Source organism: Canis lupus, chromosome 26 (assembly GCF_011100685.1).
Source record: "Canis lupus familiaris isolate Mischka breed German Shepherd chromosome 26, alternate assembly UU_Cfam_GSD_1.0, whole genome shotgun sequence".
Taxonomy (NCBI): Eukaryota; Metazoa; Chordata; class Mammalia; order Carnivora; family Canidae; genus Canis; species Canis lupus.
Window position 1 is genome coordinate 761,762 of NC_049247.1, and position 19,386 is coordinate 781,147.

General features: G+C 56.7%; 1 protein-coding gene across 5 annotated transcripts in view; it reads left to right on the top strand.

The window, feature by feature from the left end:
• The window catches only part of GALNT9 (polypeptide N-acetylgalactosaminyltransferase 9), a 79,780-nt gene that overhangs the window by 40,238 nt on the left and 20,156 nt on the right, over positions 1-19,386 (top strand). For 4 of the 5 annotated variants that reach the window (XM_038574677.1, XM_038574678.1, XM_038574675.1 and 1 more), the window contains exons 3-6: positions 751-917; positions 2,568-2,742; positions 6,311-6,508; positions 12,797-12,914. In XM_038574677.1, the coding sequence (XP_038430605.1) occupies positions 751-917; positions 2,568-2,742; positions 6,311-6,508; positions 12,797-12,914 (658 nt within the window). Of the gene's footprint in view, positions 1-750; positions 918-2,567; positions 2,743-6,310; positions 6,509-8,807; positions 9,495-12,796; positions 12,915-19,386 lie in introns of those variants that run through there. The other variant, XM_038574680.1, reaches the window with a different exon arrangement.

Below are 19,386 nucleotides of genomic sequence, written 5' to 3' on the forward strand. Positions count from 1 at the left end.
GGCAGCAAAATTGACTGGGCTCCTTCCATGTATATTTCTGTTTTTCCATTACTCCTGTTTTCTCTCTTTTCCATCACCTTATTTTTGACATTTGCTAAGTTCCTGTTCATTCCCTTTGCCCCCTGGTGAATTCATTCCCTCCATTTTTATTATATCAGCAGCCCACAGCCCGGTACCTTCTACAGGCTAGTTAGCAAAAGTGCAACATTTAATTACATCTAGGAACCAGACCTTCCTTGCCTGTGCCCCCTCACCTGGCCCCCTCGCCTGGCCCCCCTCACGCAGCCCCCACAACAAGACCTCCAGGAAACCTGCACATTCTCTTCTTGTACTCCTCAGTCCTTAGATTTGGCCAACGCTGGTCCCTTCAGCCCCAATGAGTCGGTCCCTGCAGACTTCACATCCATGGCAGCAGCCCTCAGCTGACTGTCACACTGCCCCCCCTGTAGCCCATCACCTGCCACCCAGGTTTCAGTTTCGGGCCACACCCAGGGTGCACAATTCACCATAGATGCTGCCACACTAGGCTACAACCTGATTGGACAGCCATTCCCTGAATCAGCACGGACTCGGTAGGCTGAGACCCAGAACATGCAAGCCCACGGCTTCTGACGGACGGAATCTTGGAGTCTGGGCATCCTCCTTGGCCCTGTTGTTGCTCTTCTGTTTATAAGAGCAGAGCCGGCTGAGCAGCATGTCTCATGTCTGACACCCATGCTGCCTGCTGACTGCCAACTGTGTCTCCCACAGGTGCAGACAGATGACCCATGCCACCGACCTGCCCCAGATCTCTGTGGTGTTCATCTTTGTCAACGAGGCCCTGTCTGTCATCCTGCGCTCTGTGCACAGCGTGGTCAACCGCACACCCTCGTGGCTGCTCAAGGAGGTCATCCTGGTGGACGACAACAGTGACAGTGGTGAGTAGGGGCCAGTGTGGCACTTCGAGAGCACAGCTGTGCTGCAGCTGGGAGCCAGAGACCTGGAGGTGGGTTGGGCTGGCCGCACTTCCAGTGGGCTCCAGCCAGAGTTCTCCCCACCTCTCCTGGCTCTGGGGACGGCTGGTACCCTTGGGCCTTGGCCGGTAGTGCATCATTCCCATCTCTGCCTTGTCTTCATGTTGCCTCCTCCCTGTATGGCACACCTGTTGTTGGATTAGGGCCACCCTAAATCCAGCAGGATTTCGCCTCAGGATCCTTAACCGGCTATATCCATAGAGGCTGTAGTTCCAAATAAGGTCCTGTTCTGTGGTACTGGGTAGATTTGCATTTGGGGGCTCTGTTCATCCCTTATAGATGTCATCCAGAAAAGCCCTGGCAGGCTGAGCTCCCCTACATGCTGCTCACACCATTCACTCCTTGCTAGTGACAGAGGAGAGGGTCTGCTGGAGAGGAGCTGGGCCCCATTGGGCCCCCTGGCACACATCCCATGCCTGCCTGGCACGAGCAGAGCCAAGAGCCTGAACTTGCCATGGACGGCCCCCAGACTGAGATCCCTGTGGCGTCTCCTCTGCACCCCGGAGGAGGGGAATCTGGGGCATTGTCCAAAGCCCTCAGGAGGTGCCATGTCCAACCCAGGGCTGGTGTGGATGTATATACTGTGGAGCCCTGAACCGAACCCCTGAAAGGAGTGAGGACTGGGTGGTCACCTTCCCTAGAAAGGCAGGATGAGGGCAGGAGGCAGTTCTTGGGAAGGACCAGCTGCCCTTCCTGGGTCCCAGGGAAAGGTGGCTTCCAGGGGCGGTGGCCACTGGGCCTGAGTGCAGGGTGAGGGGAGTCCCTGCCCAGCTGCCTGGAGAGACAACCACCTTCTTCCCCATCGGCCTTGATCTGCTGTGGCTGCCTGTTTGGGTGCACATTTGGCCTGTAGGCGCCTCCTCAAGCAGGTCCTGGGTTTGTACCTGTGCCTTCATCGAGTTTGTAATAATTTACTGACCTGAAATTCTCCTAAAATCGACCATTTAAAACATAAGTGTATGACTCAGGGGCATGATGCACACTTAACGCTGGTGTGCAGCTGTCCCCACCCTCTGTCTCTGGGACTATCCATCTTCCCAAACTGCAGGTCTGTCCCCACGAAGCACTGAGCCTCATCCACAGCCCCATCCCACCCTCCATCTCTGCGAATGTGGCACCTAATGGGGCCTCAGAGAAGTGGGTTCAGAGGGTGTGTGTCCTCAGGGTTCATGTGTGTGTAGCAGGGGTCATGGCTGAGTATCCCACAGCGTGGATGGACCACGTGTGTGTGCCCATTCATCTGCCGTGGACGTCATTCCTCTTTGCCGGGAGTAACTCAGTCCCGAGTTCTCGTGTCTGTGACTCATGCCTCTGTCCACGCAGTCTTGTGGGGTAGGGGTTTGTTTGTTGCTCCAACACTGGAGACCCAGCCTCATGGGGGGAGATCTTGTCGCTCCGTGGTCTCCCTGGCCCCTGGAAGCACATCTGGCCACGGCAGTTCGTCCTCAACAGATCCAGGGCACGTGGTGCTCCAGCCTGCTCGCACCAACTTGGGGCAACCTTGGGGCCCTCCCAGGGCATGGCTGTGCTGAGGCATGTCTGTGTCCCCTGCAGTGGAACTCAAGGCCAGCCTGGACCAGTATGTTAACAGGAGGTACCCAGGCCTGGTGAAGATCGTCCGCAACAACAGGCGGGAAGGCTTGATCCGGGCGCGGCTGCAGGGCTGGAAGGTGGCCACGGCCCCAGTGGTCGGATTCTTCGATGCCCACGTGGAGTTCGGCATGGGCTGGTGAGAGTGGGTCACCAGGGGCAGAGCTGGTGGGGGGCTGGCTCTGGGGACTCCGTGCATCAGCCAGCAGACGAGCCTGGGGCTTCCCTGCACCTAGCTCACCAGGCCAAGGCCGCTAGCAAGGCGCCGACCTCAGGGCATTACATGTGAGGACTGGTCTGTGCCCCCATCTTGCTCCCAAAGGGAATCAGATTGGCCAGCGGTTCCACAGGTCATAGCGCAGAATAAGTGTGGCCTTGTGGCCTCAGATCAGGGAACACACACAGTTTTGCTGCACTTGCTGTGTGCCCGTGTCGCCCCCAGGTCCTGGTCAGCTGCTCGCAGCCCAAGCCACTGGGCGCCTGTTGGAAACAATTTCCTGTCTTGTGGAGACCTCTCGTCCACTGTGCAGGGGCGAAGTGGGTCTCTAATGAGACGCCTTCAGGGGAACAGGGCCGGGAAGTGGCAGGGGTATGCAGGTGACTCAGGAGCAGGTGTGTGGGATGACCTAGAGGCACCCCACACCCCAGCAGGAGGGCTGGGTGCATTCTGTAAAAATGGTGTCAATTGTCTGGCAAGTTATCCACCATCAACAGGGGGGCTGGGTCCCCAGGAGGTGTTGGACCAGGGGTGGTCCAGGCCCCGCTGTCCCTAAGCAGGTGGTGCACTGATGTCCTCACAGCAGGAGCCCAAGGACATCTTGACTGAATAGCAGGATGTGCTTCAGGGTTTCCTGGAAAGTGCTGACTGTACCCTTAACTCTTCCTATGGCTGCATGTGTGGGGGTGCCCTAGCGTGTGTGCACAAGGCCCCGTGCAAATGAGAGAGAAAAATATCGTGGCCAGGGGAAGGGCAGGGGCGACAATCCTGCGGGAACGTGCTAGGTTAGAGAACGAGGCCCGGCAGGACGTCCAGCTTGCCCACGTGGTGCAGGCAGGGGAGGGCGAGGCATGCTTGTCTCCCGGTATTCAGATGGGATGTTGGAAGTGAGCACGGGATGGGGGATTGTTGCCAGGACTGCATGTGTGTGGTGTCCGGGAAGCCCCTGAGGGCACCTGGCTCCAGGTCCTTGGGGTCACACCCATACTTCCCGGGATTGCAAACCGGGGCCACAGGGGACAGCCTGGTTTGAGGTGGCCTGGCTGGTGAGGGGACCCTCTGGACAAATGAGCATACACATGGAGAGTGGCCTGCAAGCAGAGGGAGGGTGAAACTGCCCACCAGCGTCCCCGGATTGCTGAACCGATGGCCACAACCCAGACAGCTCTAAGCAACAGATGCTACTCTCTCTGTTCTGGGGCCCGAAGTCCGTGAAGGGGACACAAGTGTCTGCCAAGCCACAGCTCCTGGAGGCAGCTGGGGAGGGTCCTTCCTTGTTGCCTGCAGCCTGTGGATCCCACGGCAGCCCTGGGCTGTGGCCACAGCGCTCTGTCCTCACACGGCCCCCTGTCCCCCTACCATGTGTCTCACTCTCCTCTTCTGTTTCTTAGGAAGGTCCTTTTCATGGGATTTAGGGCCACCCACGTAGTCCAGGATGCTCTGCTCTCAGGACTCGGAGTTAAACCTGCAGTGGGCGGGTCTCCCGTGAACAGGGGTGGCCATGGCACCGTCGCTGAGCCTCAGGGAAGAGTGGGCTCCGGTGGCAGGCTTGCCCCATTTCAATAGAAACTAAAACTCACGGTGTTTATATCACATCTCCCAATGCATATTTTTTCAACCCTGTGATGCCCAGCATGAGACATTCCCTGGGATACTGCCCATGGGGACGGAGGGTTGGCGGTGGTCATGCCGACCGAGGGCTGGTGGGCTGGACCCTGCCGTGCGTGGTTCCCGGGTCCCCTGCTGCTCTGGGAGGCTCTGGTGTCCTCCACCCGCTGCAGCAGAGCCTCGGCATCTCCTAGGCAGGTGGAGCCTTCCCTTCCCTTCTCTGGGAGCCTCTCAGCCACCCCAGGACCACACATTTGTCACAAGGGTTGGTTCTGTCCCCCTATGTGTTTGACAGAGAAGCCAGTTTCTCCTGCTTGACTTCCTGTCCCAGCCCCCATTTCTCTCCGCTCTGCTGCCCTCGAGAGGCAGCCGTCCTTGTCCTACTATGTGGATCACTTTCTATCATTCCTTATAGGTCCCCACCTGTCCCTGCCAGGGTATCTCCATGGTGTTGTGTGGGTTGCCCACTGCACAACCATACTTGGTAGCTTGCCTCCCTCTGCGGGATCGTAAGCTCCCTAGGGCATTTGGAAGCCGTTTGGGAGAGCCATGAGTCTGTCACTTCAAATGCAATTTCAAACCAGTGTAACTTCAATTTAACAACTGAAAACCCAGTTATCTGTCTGTAAATAGCTGTCCCTTCCCAGAGCCACCTCCACAAGGATCCTGGCTCATTAGCAGATGAGGCGTTTGGAGAGGGCTCTTCACCACAGGGACTGTGCTGACAGTAATTAATTAATCCTCCTTGAGAAGCTGAAAGGCAGGTAAATACCAGGCTGAGGCTCAGCAGGATGGGAAGAGGGACAGGCCGCGTGGCAGGTGTTGCCAGGTGGGACCAGAGGACCCACCCCCACAGGCTGCCCTGCCTGATCCCACACCTGGACATCCCCCACCCCTGCCCGTCATCACTGCAGCTCTAGCCCCGGGTCATCCGGGCAGTGGGTGGCCCATGACCTCAGAAGTCCAGCTCAGAGGTCGGCTTCTGGGGGTAGCAGGTCCTTGCAGAGACAGGACACCTCCAGGATGTGGAGCTGCTCCAGGATGTGGAAGCAGCTGCACCTGCTTCCCTGGGGACACCCCCTGCACCCCACAGAGACTCTGCAACTCAGGCTGCTGCCCAGAGAGGTTGCCCAAGAGCCTGTGTCCTTGGGTCCCCCTGCTCCCTGGCTTCACCACGTATACGCTCCCCCATTTCTCCACTCTAGCCACACACCCCAGGGCTGCAGTACTGACCACATGCTCGCCCATCCCCCTGACACCTACCAGCCCCCACCTCCTCTGGTCATTGCCCAGGGCAATCTACATCAACACCCTATTTAAAACTGCAACCCCAACTCACCCTTACCTTGCTCTCTTTCCTACAGGGTACCTGATACCTTCTAACATCCTTTCCCTTATATGTTAATGTCCGCTCCCCACCCTGTCAGGGCCACTGCATACTGTTGTGTGGGTCTTATCCTTCCAACAGGCCATAAGCTCTGTGAGGCATGGATTTTTTTTTTTTTAAGTTTAGGAATGTATTCCAGTTGGTTAGACCAGGGTGTGGCGCATAACGGGTCCTCAAATTAGTGCTTGTGAGTGAGTGTACCTTCCACAGGAGCAGGGCAGGAGGGGTAGGGAGTGGGATTTGGTGGAGGGAGTGGCCGAGCTGTGAAGCAGGCCAGTGGCAGGCTCAGCAGGCCTGCAGGGGGTGCCGCAGGAAGAGGAGGGCAGTCTGCGGCCATACAGGCCCAGGGCTTCAGGGCCGACACCCTTGCACTGCAGCCAGCCGGCAGGGCCCCCCAGTGTCACCCTGCCCGTGGGGTGCAGGCCCCTCCTTGGGGCACAGGCTGGAGGTCCCCGCACCCAGGCCCCTCCTCACAGGCCCCATACCCCTCTGCAGGGCTGAGCCCGCGCTCATGCGGATCCAGGAGGACCGCCGGCGCATCGTCCTGCCGGCCATTGACAACATCAAGTACGACACGTTCGAAGTGCAGCAGTACGCCAGCGCGGCCCACGGCTACAACTGGGGCCTGTGGTGCATGTACATCATCCCGCCCCAGGACTGGCTGGACCGTGGAGATGAGGCCGCGCCCATCAGGTGAGCCAGCCTGGGCAGGAGGCAGTGGGGGGAGGGGATATGAGGTGGGGCGGGGGGGGGGGGGGCACAAGGTGAGGGGGCAGGAGGCGGGGCCTGGGGGCAGGGGCAGGCACCAGGCGGGGAGGGAAGGCGGCAGGCTTGGCAGGTGCAGGGACTGCGCTGGCCGCGGGGGATGCATGGGATTGCGGGTCTGGCCTACGCGTGTGACCTGACTGGAGAACAGGTCAAGGCGGGACGGGAGGGGGAGATGGAGGCCAAGGAGCAGAAAGGAAGAGCCAGTGATAGAGAAGCAGATGTGGACAGAGGATGGGAGACCAGACAGAGAGAGGGAGAGTAGAGCAGGAGGGAGATAGCAGGACAGGGACCCAGAGCCCAGACAGGGGGCAGCTGCCCCACAGGAGCCACAGGCATGTGTGGCGGGACCGTGAGGCCAACAGGGCTGCAGAGACCTCAGAGCTGTCCTCAAATGCGTGTATTTATTTAAAATGGTCCCTAAACATGAAAACAGAGATTTTTTCAAGTTAAAAATACACAAATCCAGGACTCCTGGGTGGCTCAGTGGTTGAGTGTCTGCCTTCAGCTCAGGGTGTGATCCTGGAGTCCACGGATCAAGTCCCCCATCGGGCTTCCTGCACGGAGCCTGCATCTCCCTCTGCCTATGTCTCCCATGAATAAATAAAAATCGTTTTAAAAATACACAAATCCCACACATTTGGGGAGATGGGAAGGCCCAAGTCTCACAAGGTGGAGCTGAGAAGGGGCCACGTCTAAACCGGTGTGGGTCTCCAGCACCCCCAGATCCTCCGCCACCTGATCCATGTCCATCATCGACTCCAGTCTACACTCAGCAGCCACGTCTTTGTCCGCTGAGCCCTAGGAACCTGGGCTTCATAACTGGGTCCTAGGGGTGCGCAGCCGCAGGAGCGTCTCCCAAGGCAAAGGTGCTGATCCTGGGGGCCTCTCACAGGAGCTTGAGATTTCAGGGGCTGGGAGTCCCCCCCCTCCCTGGCCAAACTGGTATGTTCCTGCCGACATCCTGCTGAAACAGGTCCTGTGCTTGGGAGTGACTGACGCCATGTGTCCTTGTGCCTTTGAAAGCTCTCTCCCCCCAGGAGGGTCTTGTGGGGCATCCAGGCACCCACCCCTGCTGGCAGAGAGCAGCCTGGATATCCAGCAGTAAAGTTAGTGGACACTAGGGCTGAATAGCACGGCCAGAGCCTTCACTTCACTGATTTTGAGGAAAATATCACTGCCAGCAGAGAGGGCCGCCCTGAGCAGTGAGACGAAGGACCCCCAGAAGCCGGCGCAGCAACCCCCTAGGGGCCCGGTGCTCTCCCAGCAGCCACTTCCTTGGAGGTGGCCCCAATGCTCCTGAGAGATGTAGGAGCTCTGGGGTCTTTTGCAGTCAAAGCGGGGCACAGAGCCATCCATGTCCAGAAGCTGACCTGCAGGTCCCCAGGCTCACTCCAAGCAAGGAGTGGCAGCTTGAAGTTATTTTCCTTCATTCAAGATGTACCTGATGGCCCCACTTAGGAGGAACCCAGGCCTAGCATTTCCATTTTAGGAGTCAGTGAGGTCAGAAACCCTGAGGGGAAGCACCTGAAATTTTTGGCGACCTCTGGACATCCTGGGCTGCCTGGGAAGCAGGATTTTCTGGCCAGACCGTGTCTTGTCTCAAACTTTGTTCATTCCAAGCACCCCCTGAGAGCTTTTGAAAACCTTGATGCAAAACTCCAAGTAAAACACAGGTGAGGCCTCCACACAGACCGGAGGCCAGAGGAGATGGATACGGCTAGTGTGTCATGGGAATGCCAGCCTCCGCCAGGAGGGAACGCAACCGCCGGAGGTGCCTGGGCCACTGGGAGGGCCGCACCGGGCACTGCTGAGAACACAGGGTGGTCGGAGCTCCCAAGGAGCCTGGGCACAGAACGAACTGGCAAAACCACTTCCCAAGACCTTTGGCGGTTTCTCCTCAAGGTACAACCACATCCAACTTGGCGAGCTGTCCCATCTGCCATCGGCCTGGAAGATGTACACACCTGCATCCATGCAGAGACTCATGAGGATGCCCACAGCAGCAGCACTGTTCCCAGTGATGGAAACGCCCCAGAGGACCTACAGGTGTGAACAGGTAGACCAAGGTCCCAGAGAGAAGGGACGAACCATCATCCGTGGAACAACACAGGTGAAACTAAGGGCTGTGGGGCTGGGCCAGTGCGGCTGGCAGGGACGCGCTCCCACTGTGTGCCACAGTGCTTGGAACTGCCCAGAGGGGCGTGGTTAGAGGAAATGACCGGCTCTCGGGGGTGCTGGACACTGACTTTGAGCTGTCACTAATCTTGGAGACCTGGTGTCACAGTAGCCCTCGCCGCTCTGGGGGACAGGGGCTTTGCTCAGCAAGTCCCTGGGGTTACTCCCCGGGGTCTCAAATGGCTGGAGTCACACTCCGGAGTGTAGATTCAAAGAAGGTGAGCGCACCTGGGGATATGGAAGCTCTGGCCAGGTCCCAGGGGTGGAAGAAGGGCTGAGCCCAGCCGGTGAGCACCCTTGACCCGTTGCCCCTCGTCTCTGTCCTTACTGCAAGGATGCCCCCAGGGCACTGCCTGGACAGGCCTTCTCACCACAGCCTGCTTAGCAGACCCTTCAGATGAAACACTGTGCCCAGCTCCCTGCAGAAGGTGCCCTTGGTGGTCATACAAGTCACCCTGACTGGACAGATTGCTTCCTGTACCCAGAGCTGGGTCCCTGCAGGTCCACGCGGGTGTCTCCTGGAACGTGCTCTGAGAGCTCTTACCCCCACATCCCTGGTGGGAAGAGCTGCTGCCCTTTGGAAGGACTGGCCTGCGCATCCACATCGTAAGCCACGCTGGGAAAGGCTGACGGTTGGAGACTGACGTTAGGGAATGTCCGTGCCCTTCATTATCCCGGAAGCTGAAGAAAGAGGGAAGAATGGAAGGGATGACGTGGCCTGGACGCTGGGGAGAAAGTATGTCAGCTGGTGGCCCCTCCTGCACTGGGGCACAGCGTGCAGGGCTGCATGTGCACAGGCCACAGCACCGGAACCTCATGCATCCCATGGCCATGAGCCCGTGCACAAGGCTGAAGCTCCTGTCCCCAGGGTCCCACTGTGCATCGGGGGTGGTGAGGGCCTTGTGGGCATGGGTGTCTTCCAGTAAGCACGAGGGCCCAGGACAAGCCTCCAGGAAGGGAGACCTTTGGGTCGGGCTGAGGGGCCTCTCCCACAGGGGAGTGAGGGTTGAGGGCCTGATCACATACACACACACACACACACACACACCAAAAACACAGATACACACATAGCTGCGTACACACACCTGCACAAGACACACCCGCACAGATGCACACTCACACCTACACATATACCCCCCCACAAGAACACACACACTTACACACACTGGCACACACACATACCCACATATGCACATGCACACAGATGCACACTCATAGCTGCGTACACACTGCCACACGTACACACACATTCACACATGTATACACCCCCACGCACAACTTGCACACATACCCACACACACAAACACATCCAGCTGTGCACACACCTGTACACACAAAACCACATGTCGACATGGGCATGCATAGACATGTGTGCACACATTCACACCCACACACATAAGTGTGCAGACACATTGTGCACAGACACAGATGTACTTGCACACACAGAGAATTGCTTCCTGGTCACAGTGGAAGAACACTGATCCCTTCCTCTCTGACTTTTTTGCTCGCCTTCTAAGAGGTGCTTCAGGCGGTGCTTGGGTGGTACCCGCAGCCACGGGGGGGTCCTGTCCATCATCCGTGTTCACTCCAGCCTCCACACTGATGGCCTCCAAACTGACCTCCTTTGTGCTGTGACACAGCTTCGTGCAGCAGCTGGCTTAACGCCCAAGACAAAGACAGGCGGGGTCAGCGGGATACTAATGCACAGCTCCCAGGCTCCTGACACTTGCTGTCGTTTGTGTTCACAGACAGCTATTGTCCACATGGCAGCCACTGGAGGGGGGCACCGTCTGGCCCCTGGGGTGCCAGCGGAGAGGCGGAGTGCAGGGAGGACCACACAGCTAGTGGGCTCAGAGCTGGGCCGGCCCTCACGGCTGTGCTGCTCCTCACTGCTCTGAACCACCCCCTGGAGCACACAGTGTACTTCTGGCTTTCCAGTCGTTGCTTCACACCTTTCCAAGAGGGCTGATCTAGTCCACACCAGTTTCTCCAGAGACTCACCATCACTATGTCTCTGCATTTAGCATGGACTATGTGCACCATGGCTCCTTGTGCTCCCAGTGCACCCATGCACTGCGTGTTCTCCAGGGGCCTTCCCATGCTCACAAGCAGAGCGTGTGCCTGGCCACGCCATGAGCATGTGGTTTTCCAGGTGCTGGAAGCACACCGGCTCACCTTGGTGTTTGTCAGTCTCCTGAAGGCCAAGCAGTGCATCTGGGGTCCTCATTTTACCAGCCCTCCCTTTGTGTGGGGCTCCAGGGTTACGTGGCTTGGGAGTGTGTATCATGTGTATTTGTGTGCATCAGGTGTGCCTGTGTGTCTGTTACCTCACCCAGGCAGGAGCCTAGGTGGGGGGCCCTGGCTGTGCACCATGCATGTCACACAATAGCCCGGGAATAAGGATGCCCCATGATGATGTCTCCCCGGAACCCGAGAACCCCTCAGCCAAAGCATCCCCAGCTTGCTGTGTTGTGTAATCACAGCAGAATTTCTCATGCAAATAAGCTCAGTGGCAGCTGATTCTCCTTCCATCACCTCGTGAGTTTAAGTTTATTTTGGAACTTGGAGCAATAATTTAAAAAAGTCATTACCAGCTATAATAGACTTGGCAGGAAATTTGGCACTTTGATTCACCAGAGATCACCCTTAGATTTCTCGTTGCTGTGAAGAAAATGAGAGAAGTGCCTGCTGTACGTCGGTGAATTATAACCTAACCCGTCAAACACTTGCTATTGAAAGTCAAAGGCAGCATTAAAATTTTGTTACTGTTAGATTTGTGGCCAAAATGTAATGACAGAACAAATTGAATCTTTGGACAAATAAAAGGATAATCGTTTCTTAATGCCTCTGTTATTCTTGGACAACTGATGGGCATTTACTTTGACTTCCCACTCACTGAGCAGAAATGCTTCTCTTAAACTGTGATTGAGACCAATCTTTGCTGTTGTGTTAGTGAAGAGGGGTGTCGCCTGTTCAGGAGTAGCAGGAGCAGCAGCAGCAGCCGCAGCAGCAGAGGGAGCAGCTTCTGCCTCCACCTGGGTGCTGGGGCGGCCCCAGGGCCTTGGGGCCTGGGCAGCCTCTGCTGGCTCCTCTCAGGGCTTGGGAGACACCAGTCCCTCAGCCGACAAGCAGACCGGCTCTGTCTTTGATTTGGGGCAAAATCTTTCATCAAAGCTAAGAGTCCTGCTTTCTTACAGCATCTGGACTGTGCCTACTTCTTGCTAGAGATACACTTTCTCTTTCTATCCTTCCTGCCTGGAAGACACTCACTATATGTGAAATTCACTATTGAATGAATGAATGAATGCACAATACCATCCACAGTGATGCTGTTCTCTTCCTCTCCAATACTTTGTCTCATTGTGCCTCAATTTATTATTGGTGCTCCGCGAGACCACTTCCCAGGGACCCATAACTGATAGATCTTTAGTGAAGAGTAGAAAAGATATAACTAGAACATAGATGCTTGATTTCACAGAATTTCTGGAGATGAGGCAAGATTTACTGACATCTTTTAAATGTGTCGGTGTAAATGATTATAGAAATAATAGGACAGACTGCAGTCTGTTCACTCTACAGCTTCAAAGTGTGTCATTCAGAAAGAGTCTGATGTCAGTTGCGGGGGAGGGCATAGAGGAGCAGTGCACAATCTATGCAATGGCCCAGTGCAGCCCTGAGTCCTGGCATGCAGATGGGACAAAATGATGAAGGAGATAGGCAAAAGACTCAAGCTTGGGAAATGATGTTCAGGGCAACCAAATAACTCATTAGGTAAACTGATTTCTTTAAAATCCCCTCCACTAATTTGCCTGAGTTCGGTGCTGGTTTTGAGGTCTGATGTTCTTCAATTAGCATTTGGACTTGTCCTGTGCTGAGTGCTTTACAGGCTCTGAAGGATATGAAGGTGACCCTGAGAGGGACCCCTGAGTCCTGAGGCATCCCAAGTCCTGGGCTCTCCCAGCCACCAGCACCCCCAGCAGGTCGGGGCTCAGGGTACCGTACCTGTGACCTGCTCAGGGCTGTCTCTGCCCCCACCAGGACCCCCGCCATGATCGGCTGTTCATTCGTTGTGGACCGGGAGTACTTCGGGGACATCGGGCTGCTAGACCCAGGCATGGAGGTGTACGGTGGTGAGAACATTGAGCTGGGCATGAGGGTAAGTGGCACTGCATGGGGCTGCGAGGTAGCAGCCTGAGCACTGCTGGGTAAAGGCCAGCGGGAGTGAGGCTGTGCAAGGGGTCCGCGTGGTGCATGTGTGCTCTGTGGCCCCGCCAGCGCTGGAGGGTGTTGGAGCTGGTCCAGTGCACGGGGAACCAAGCATCCGCAGTGGGACACCCCTGCAGCTGTCCTGCATACTGGGCACATGGTTCTGCGTTTGTCGCAGTGCAGATGGGCTTGTGGGTACCTGAGGCCCCAGGTTGCTCCCAGGAGGCTCGTGCAGAGGCCTCCCCAGACAGGACGGGTCATGGGGGCTCCACTGGGGAGAGCATAGGCTGGACAGGCAGGGGCACCCCCAAGGGAGGCCCCAAGCTGGCCTGGGGAGTGACTATGAGCCTCAGCCGCCATGCCCCCCTACACCCAGGGGCCCCTCCTGCCCTCAAACTTCCTCACCCGCTGCTTGGAGAACTAATGGAAAGTTCTGGAAGAATCCTGGTAGCAAATCTGGGGTGGCCGAGCTCCTTCTCTCCTGGACGCCTGAAGTGGAGGTCCGAGTGGCCACCCGGGGAGTTGCTTCACTGCTCCGTGCTCTGGGGAAGGTTGGTGGCTAGGGACACACCCTGGATAGCCCTCAAAACCAGAGCACAACACACCTGAGCAGGTGGCTTTGGAGATCTTAGAGGCTCAGTGAGCAACCCCCCACCAGCACTGGGTGAGACTCTCTCAGCCCCTCCCTGGAGACCACGTTTCCCACAGGAGCCAGGCCTCGCTTACTGTGCACTGTGAGCGCTGGGCCTCCAGCTCTGGAGGGAACCAAACAGATGGAACAGATCCTGACTTCCTGCAGCTCAGCTTCCAGGGAAGAGGTGAAAGAGAAAGTGTGTCACTTAGTGAGGACCCCAAGGGGAGAAAGGAAGCAGTGAGGGCAAGAGTGCAGAGGAAGGGGCAGTTTTAAAGGATATCTATAGGAAGACCTCCAGGTGCTGTGTAGGAGCTGTGGGTGATCAAGGGAAGGGAACGATGCTCCAGGCAGAGGGAATGGCAGGTGCAAAGGCTCTGGGGCAGGATCTTGCTTGATGTGCTCCAGAAGCACAGACACATGTGCAGCCTGCTGAGTGGGGAGGGGGAGGAGGAGGTGAGGGTCCAGCTTCTGCTCTGAGGGAGCTGGAGGCCTCGGAGGCTCTGAGCAGAGGCTTGGCTTCCATGTTTCAGGGATCCCTCTGGTTCCCGGGATTCCATGGTGGAGGGAGTGAGGGCAGAAGCAGAGAGGCCAGGACTTCTGGGATGATACTGGGAGGTGACGTGCTTGGACTGGGGAGGAGATGGTGAGATCCTATGTGGACTGGGTGTGTTCTTGAGGAAGTACCCATAGGCTTTGCTGGGGGGGGGATGGGGGCTCAGGGGTGATCAAAGTTCCTCACTAGAGTTTGGCCTGAGCAGCTGGGAAGGTGGACAGGTCCCCGTTGCAATAGAGAGGAGGTGGCCTGGAAAGTCCCGGCATCACCCAGAGCCCCAGAGTCCTGCTTCACTGCTGGGATTGGACCCAAACTGTGACTCTTCTCTGCAGAAGTGGCTTCACTTCTAAGAGTTTGGTTCAGAGCCTCATTTTGGTCTGAAAAGAAAGAAAATTGGGTTTAATTCGGAGTGGACGGCGCATTTGAAGGCTGTTGTTCGTGGCGGGACTGGGTGGTGGCCTTTCCAGGGCCCTGTGACCTTCAGCGCCAAGGTCACTTCCAAAAACCAGCTCTGCTTCCAGGGAATCGGCTGGGCCCTTAGGTACATGGATCGTGACCTCGTGACCCGGCTTGATGTCCCTGCCCACACAGCACTTGGTGTTTCCTCCGCATTGCCACTGTCCCGTGGGCCACACGTGTGCAGGGACTGAAGCTCCCTGCCCAAGCCCGTGGATGCCTCCCCCAGCAGTTCTGGCCTAACTAGCAGGTCCAAACCCTGACATGGTGCAGCTCATGTGGCTTGGGAATGGGGTCCTCTCTCTCAGGCCGTGGCATCCAGCCTCAGGGTTCACTGCATTTGAGGCCCTGAAGCCCCAGCTTGATGGCCTTGATTCTGTAAACTTTGCTCTGGGCCCAGCAGAGACAGAAGGCCCTCAGGGGTCTGGGCCTCAGTGCCTCGGGGTGGCGGGACGGCCATAAATGGCTGGTGTCCCTTGGAAACTCGTCAGTAGAGGGGGCCCCAAGCAGCCCCCCTGGAGCTGTTAATGGAATTAGAACAAGAGGAAGCCAACATGAGTATTGGATTCCCGATTTTAAAACAAGGTTTGAGCCAAGACTCCCAAGTGGCCACGACACTGAGTCTGGAGGGCCTGCGACACTGCCACAGAGGCTCTGCCATCAGAGGTCTGAGCAGACGTGGCTTCCCAGGCCGCAGTCCTCAGGCTCCCACTGCACCTCCATCCTCTAGAGGTTTTCTTAAAAACAGACCACTGGGCTCCACCCCAGGGAGTCACACTCAGGGCAAAGCCTGGGTGCCTGCGTCTCCAGCACGTTCTCGGGGCTGTGAATGCTGCTGGCTGGAGGGCCCACGCTGGAGCCAGCCCCAGGCTGCCGAGCACCCGGAATGCACCCAGGGGCAGAGCTGGCGTCCTGGCTGGCGTTGGAGGCCCAGCAGTCAAGCCAAGTGGTGCTCTGGTCGGTTGGGGTCCTGGGTTGGTTGGTTTGCTTTTCCCTCTGGAGCCTTTGTTCACAGGGATCGCTTAGGCTGGTCCTGAAAAATTTCTACACAGTTTGTCGAAATCACACATTTCTAAACCCATTTGCTTTAGGCTTTTTGGTTAAACCCAGGGACTCTTGGGGTTATGGGTATAAATCTCATCCAGTAAGAACGCTCACCTCTCCCTTTTCTTTGATTAATGTTTGATTAACTCGGATTGAACAGATTAAATACTATTCAACAACAATCAGTTCCATTTCTGCCCTGAGTTGATTAAATCCCCTTGAACCTTTTATAACAACACAAATATAGTGTGTTTATGCTCCTGTTGAAGCACTTTGAGTGTCTGGCATCACAGCAGAAATTCCCCCAAATGCTGAGAAAGTTCTAGTTTATCCAATATATTAAACATACACCACATCTCAAATTCTCTGAAGCATTTCAGAATTGTTTGCAATTCTATTTAATTATCTGGCATCTAGACGTGGGGTCAGAGCCTGGGAAACACCAGGACACAAGGTGATGGAGGGGTGGCAGCACCTGGGAACACCCCAGTCCAGCAGAGGAGGTGTGCCCTGTGAGCAGCCAGCAGCCTGTACTGGTGTTGGCGATCAGAGATGGAGGAAGGACAGGGACGGGTCTCACCTGGTGGCCAGCAGGACATCGGAGGCCAGGGGTAGCATAGACAGGCATTCTCTGGGGCATTTGAAGAGGGACATGTAGCAAAAGGAGACCCCGGAGCCCGACTGTGCTCAGCACCCCTGCGGGGTGATCACGGGCAGGACCCCAGTGTCCCCAGCCTTGGTCTCCATGGCGTACAGTGGGGTCTGGGCTCAGGGCTGCTGCGCAAGGTCCTGCCTGGGGGGGGGGGGCCTCTGGTGCTGCTGGGGGAAGGGGAGGGGGCCACTTTGCTAAGGGAGGCGACATGGGCATAGACGTGGGATGGACATGGTTACAAATACGGCTTAGATGTCTGAACAGATGCCAGCATGGACACTAGGGATGGACATGCTCATACAGTATCACTTCACGTGTGTTATGTGTGCTTCACGTACATAAACCGCGTGGACCTGCATGTTTATACATGTTCCTTTTTACTCTTGTTGCTGCTGGGTTTCAGGTAGCTTGCCAGGAAACAGGAACATTCCAGGAAGAGGACATAAACTATAAATATGAGAAGGGAGAGAGGAAGATGCAGGCAGGGACAGGGCGGAGAGGACTGGGGCGAACACGGGACCAGCAACGCGGCCCACGCCCCTGCTCCCGGCTCGCGGTACAGGCAGGCCAACTGCTGGAGGCCATAGTCACACCGGCCCTGGTGCCTCTGCCGTGGGGATGCTGGTGGTGCTGTCAGGGCAGCGTCTCACTTGCACCTGCCACCGGCCTAGAGCCCCGGTCCGGTTCCTGAGTTTAGAGCAGGGTCTCCCCACAAACCCACCTGCCGTGGGCCAGAGATAGGCACAGAGGGGCGACAGCAGGGTGACCAGGCAGGCTCCATTTGTGTCCCCAGAGCAGACATCACTATCCCCCGGAGATGCTGACAGTTGGGGGGATGGACAGGGTGAAGGGGTCCTGTGGCAGCTCCTCTGCAGCCCTCCTCCCTCCTGGCCTCATCCCATGTGGAAGCCCAGAGAGCCCCAGACTCCTCACTCTGAGAACTAAGCCCAGATTCGCTCCTGTGATCCACAGGACCCGCAGCACCACCACCCTGTGCCCCATTCCCCACCCACCTCCACACTCAGGAAGGCTCCAACTGTTCTTCCACGGCCAAGCCACACTGGCCCCTCTGTGGCTGCCCCTTCCAGCTCGGCTCTCAGCCCCACAGCCTCTTCCTCCCACAGTGTAGCCGTGGCTGGGCCCCTGTGGCCCCTTGCTGGTGCTTCCCCCTCCCTGCCGTCTGTGAAGGCAGGGGCTACACCTGCCTCGCTCGATGCTTGTTTGCTGCTGAAGCTGACCATGAGTAGTCAGTGTTCCATGCATTTGTAGAAGGAGTATAGGAATCATCTGGAAGGCAGAGGCACTCTGTGACCCGCTAGATGCTGGAGCCCAGGGTGGGGCACATCCTGGGTGCTGGGGGTGCAGCAGGGGACACAGCAGACACAGGTCTCTGCTCACCTCCAATAAATGCCTATGGTGTGTGGTGTGCTCTCTGCAGCACCAGTAGAAAAACACAGACAGGGAAGGGGTGGAGAGTTGTCACTTTGGATGGGGTAACCAGGGAAGGAATGCCAATACCTGAGCCAGTGAGAAGGAGCAGAGGAAGCAAGCTGTGCACTGTGGGAGGGAAAGGCATTCCCAGCTGAGGGGACAGCACATGCAAAGGCCCTGAGGCAGAAGCATGCCTGGCAAGAGTGTGGCCCTCATGGCAGAGACCACAAGCGGCCCTATGGTCTTTCTCCTGCCTTCCTGTGCAGACAAGCCTTGTAGCCATAGCCGTTTCTGATCTGTCCTCAGCGCAGGCAGCCAGGCCCACTTGGAGGAGTAACTCTGTGGTCTGGGGCCAAGTTCCATTTCTGTGATTGTAGAAATGCCAGCTGCTCATCCCCTAATGAGGAGAGTCTGAGAGCCAATTAGGGGCAAATGAATCCATTGCCTCCGTTCAGTTAATAGAGGCCAAGACAGAATCAAGCGGCTTGGATCTCGGCTGGGAGAGCCATCTGCAGAACACAAGCTGGAAATCGTTTGCTTCTCTATTTTGAGACTTTCAGACTCGCCGCTCTACAGTGTTACAGGAAAGCCTTTTTAGTGCTGGGGTCCATCACTGCGCCTTCAGATGCCCTTGGGGGATGTTGGCGTCAAGCATCTCGGGCCCAGGATGGCGGGGTTTCCCTCACCCTCCCAGAGCAGGGGAGCGGCAGAGTCACTGAGGGAGGGTGCTAGGGAGGGGTGCCCATGCTGCTCCACGGCCCACATGGCTTCTAGATGTCAGAGGAGTATGCGGTGCACCTCAGGCTGGTGCCAAACCTTCCTCTGTGAGCAGCAGGTGCAGGAGAGGGTTGGGAGCCCATAGTAAGGTCCTGTTCTTGCTGCTTTCAGGAAAGGCTTGTTCTACATGCACGTGGTAAGGATACCTGACAAGGTAAGGATGCATCCCTGCTCCCCGGCAGCCCACGGGGCAGGGTCTACTCACCTGCCCCCAGGTGCCCCCAACCAGAGGAAGCAGACCTCCAGGCAGGGGGCAGAGCCTCTGTTCCCGTGAACATCTTTGTGGAAGAGCCCTGTTTCTTGCACAGGGTCATCAGAGGCCCCCCACCTTGAGACCTGTGCTTGGAGCTGGGCTCTGCCAGTTAGCCAGCTGGGCCCCTCTGAGCCTCAGTTTCTCCATCTATCATGGAGAGGGGTGGTAGGACTGAACTCCAGGGCTGGCAAGGATGAAATGGAAGTTCTTGGCCTGAAACACGACAAACACCCAGTGACTACTCATTAGTATGTACGCAGGCATTTCTGGGTACCATTCTCCTTTCCTTCATAAAAATGACTTTTATTAGAAAAACACTGAGGTAAGCAAACTGGAACAAAATGAAAGTCACAGTAATTCTCTGTCAGTGCCCAGATGCATGTCCTTTCAGAGCCATTTTGCATACGTGGTGGCCTTGCCCGCAGACATGTCAGCACACGTGTTCCCTCCCCGAGGTCTTCACTGCATGCTCAGAGAGGCAGGTCTGAATCTGGGAAGCTGCTTGACCATAGCTCCCAACACCTGCAGTCCCCACACTAAAGGCTTAAATCCTTCTGGAACATACTTTCTATACAAGTAAGGTTGTGATCTTTCCTTGTATTGTCTGAAAATAACAGGCCCG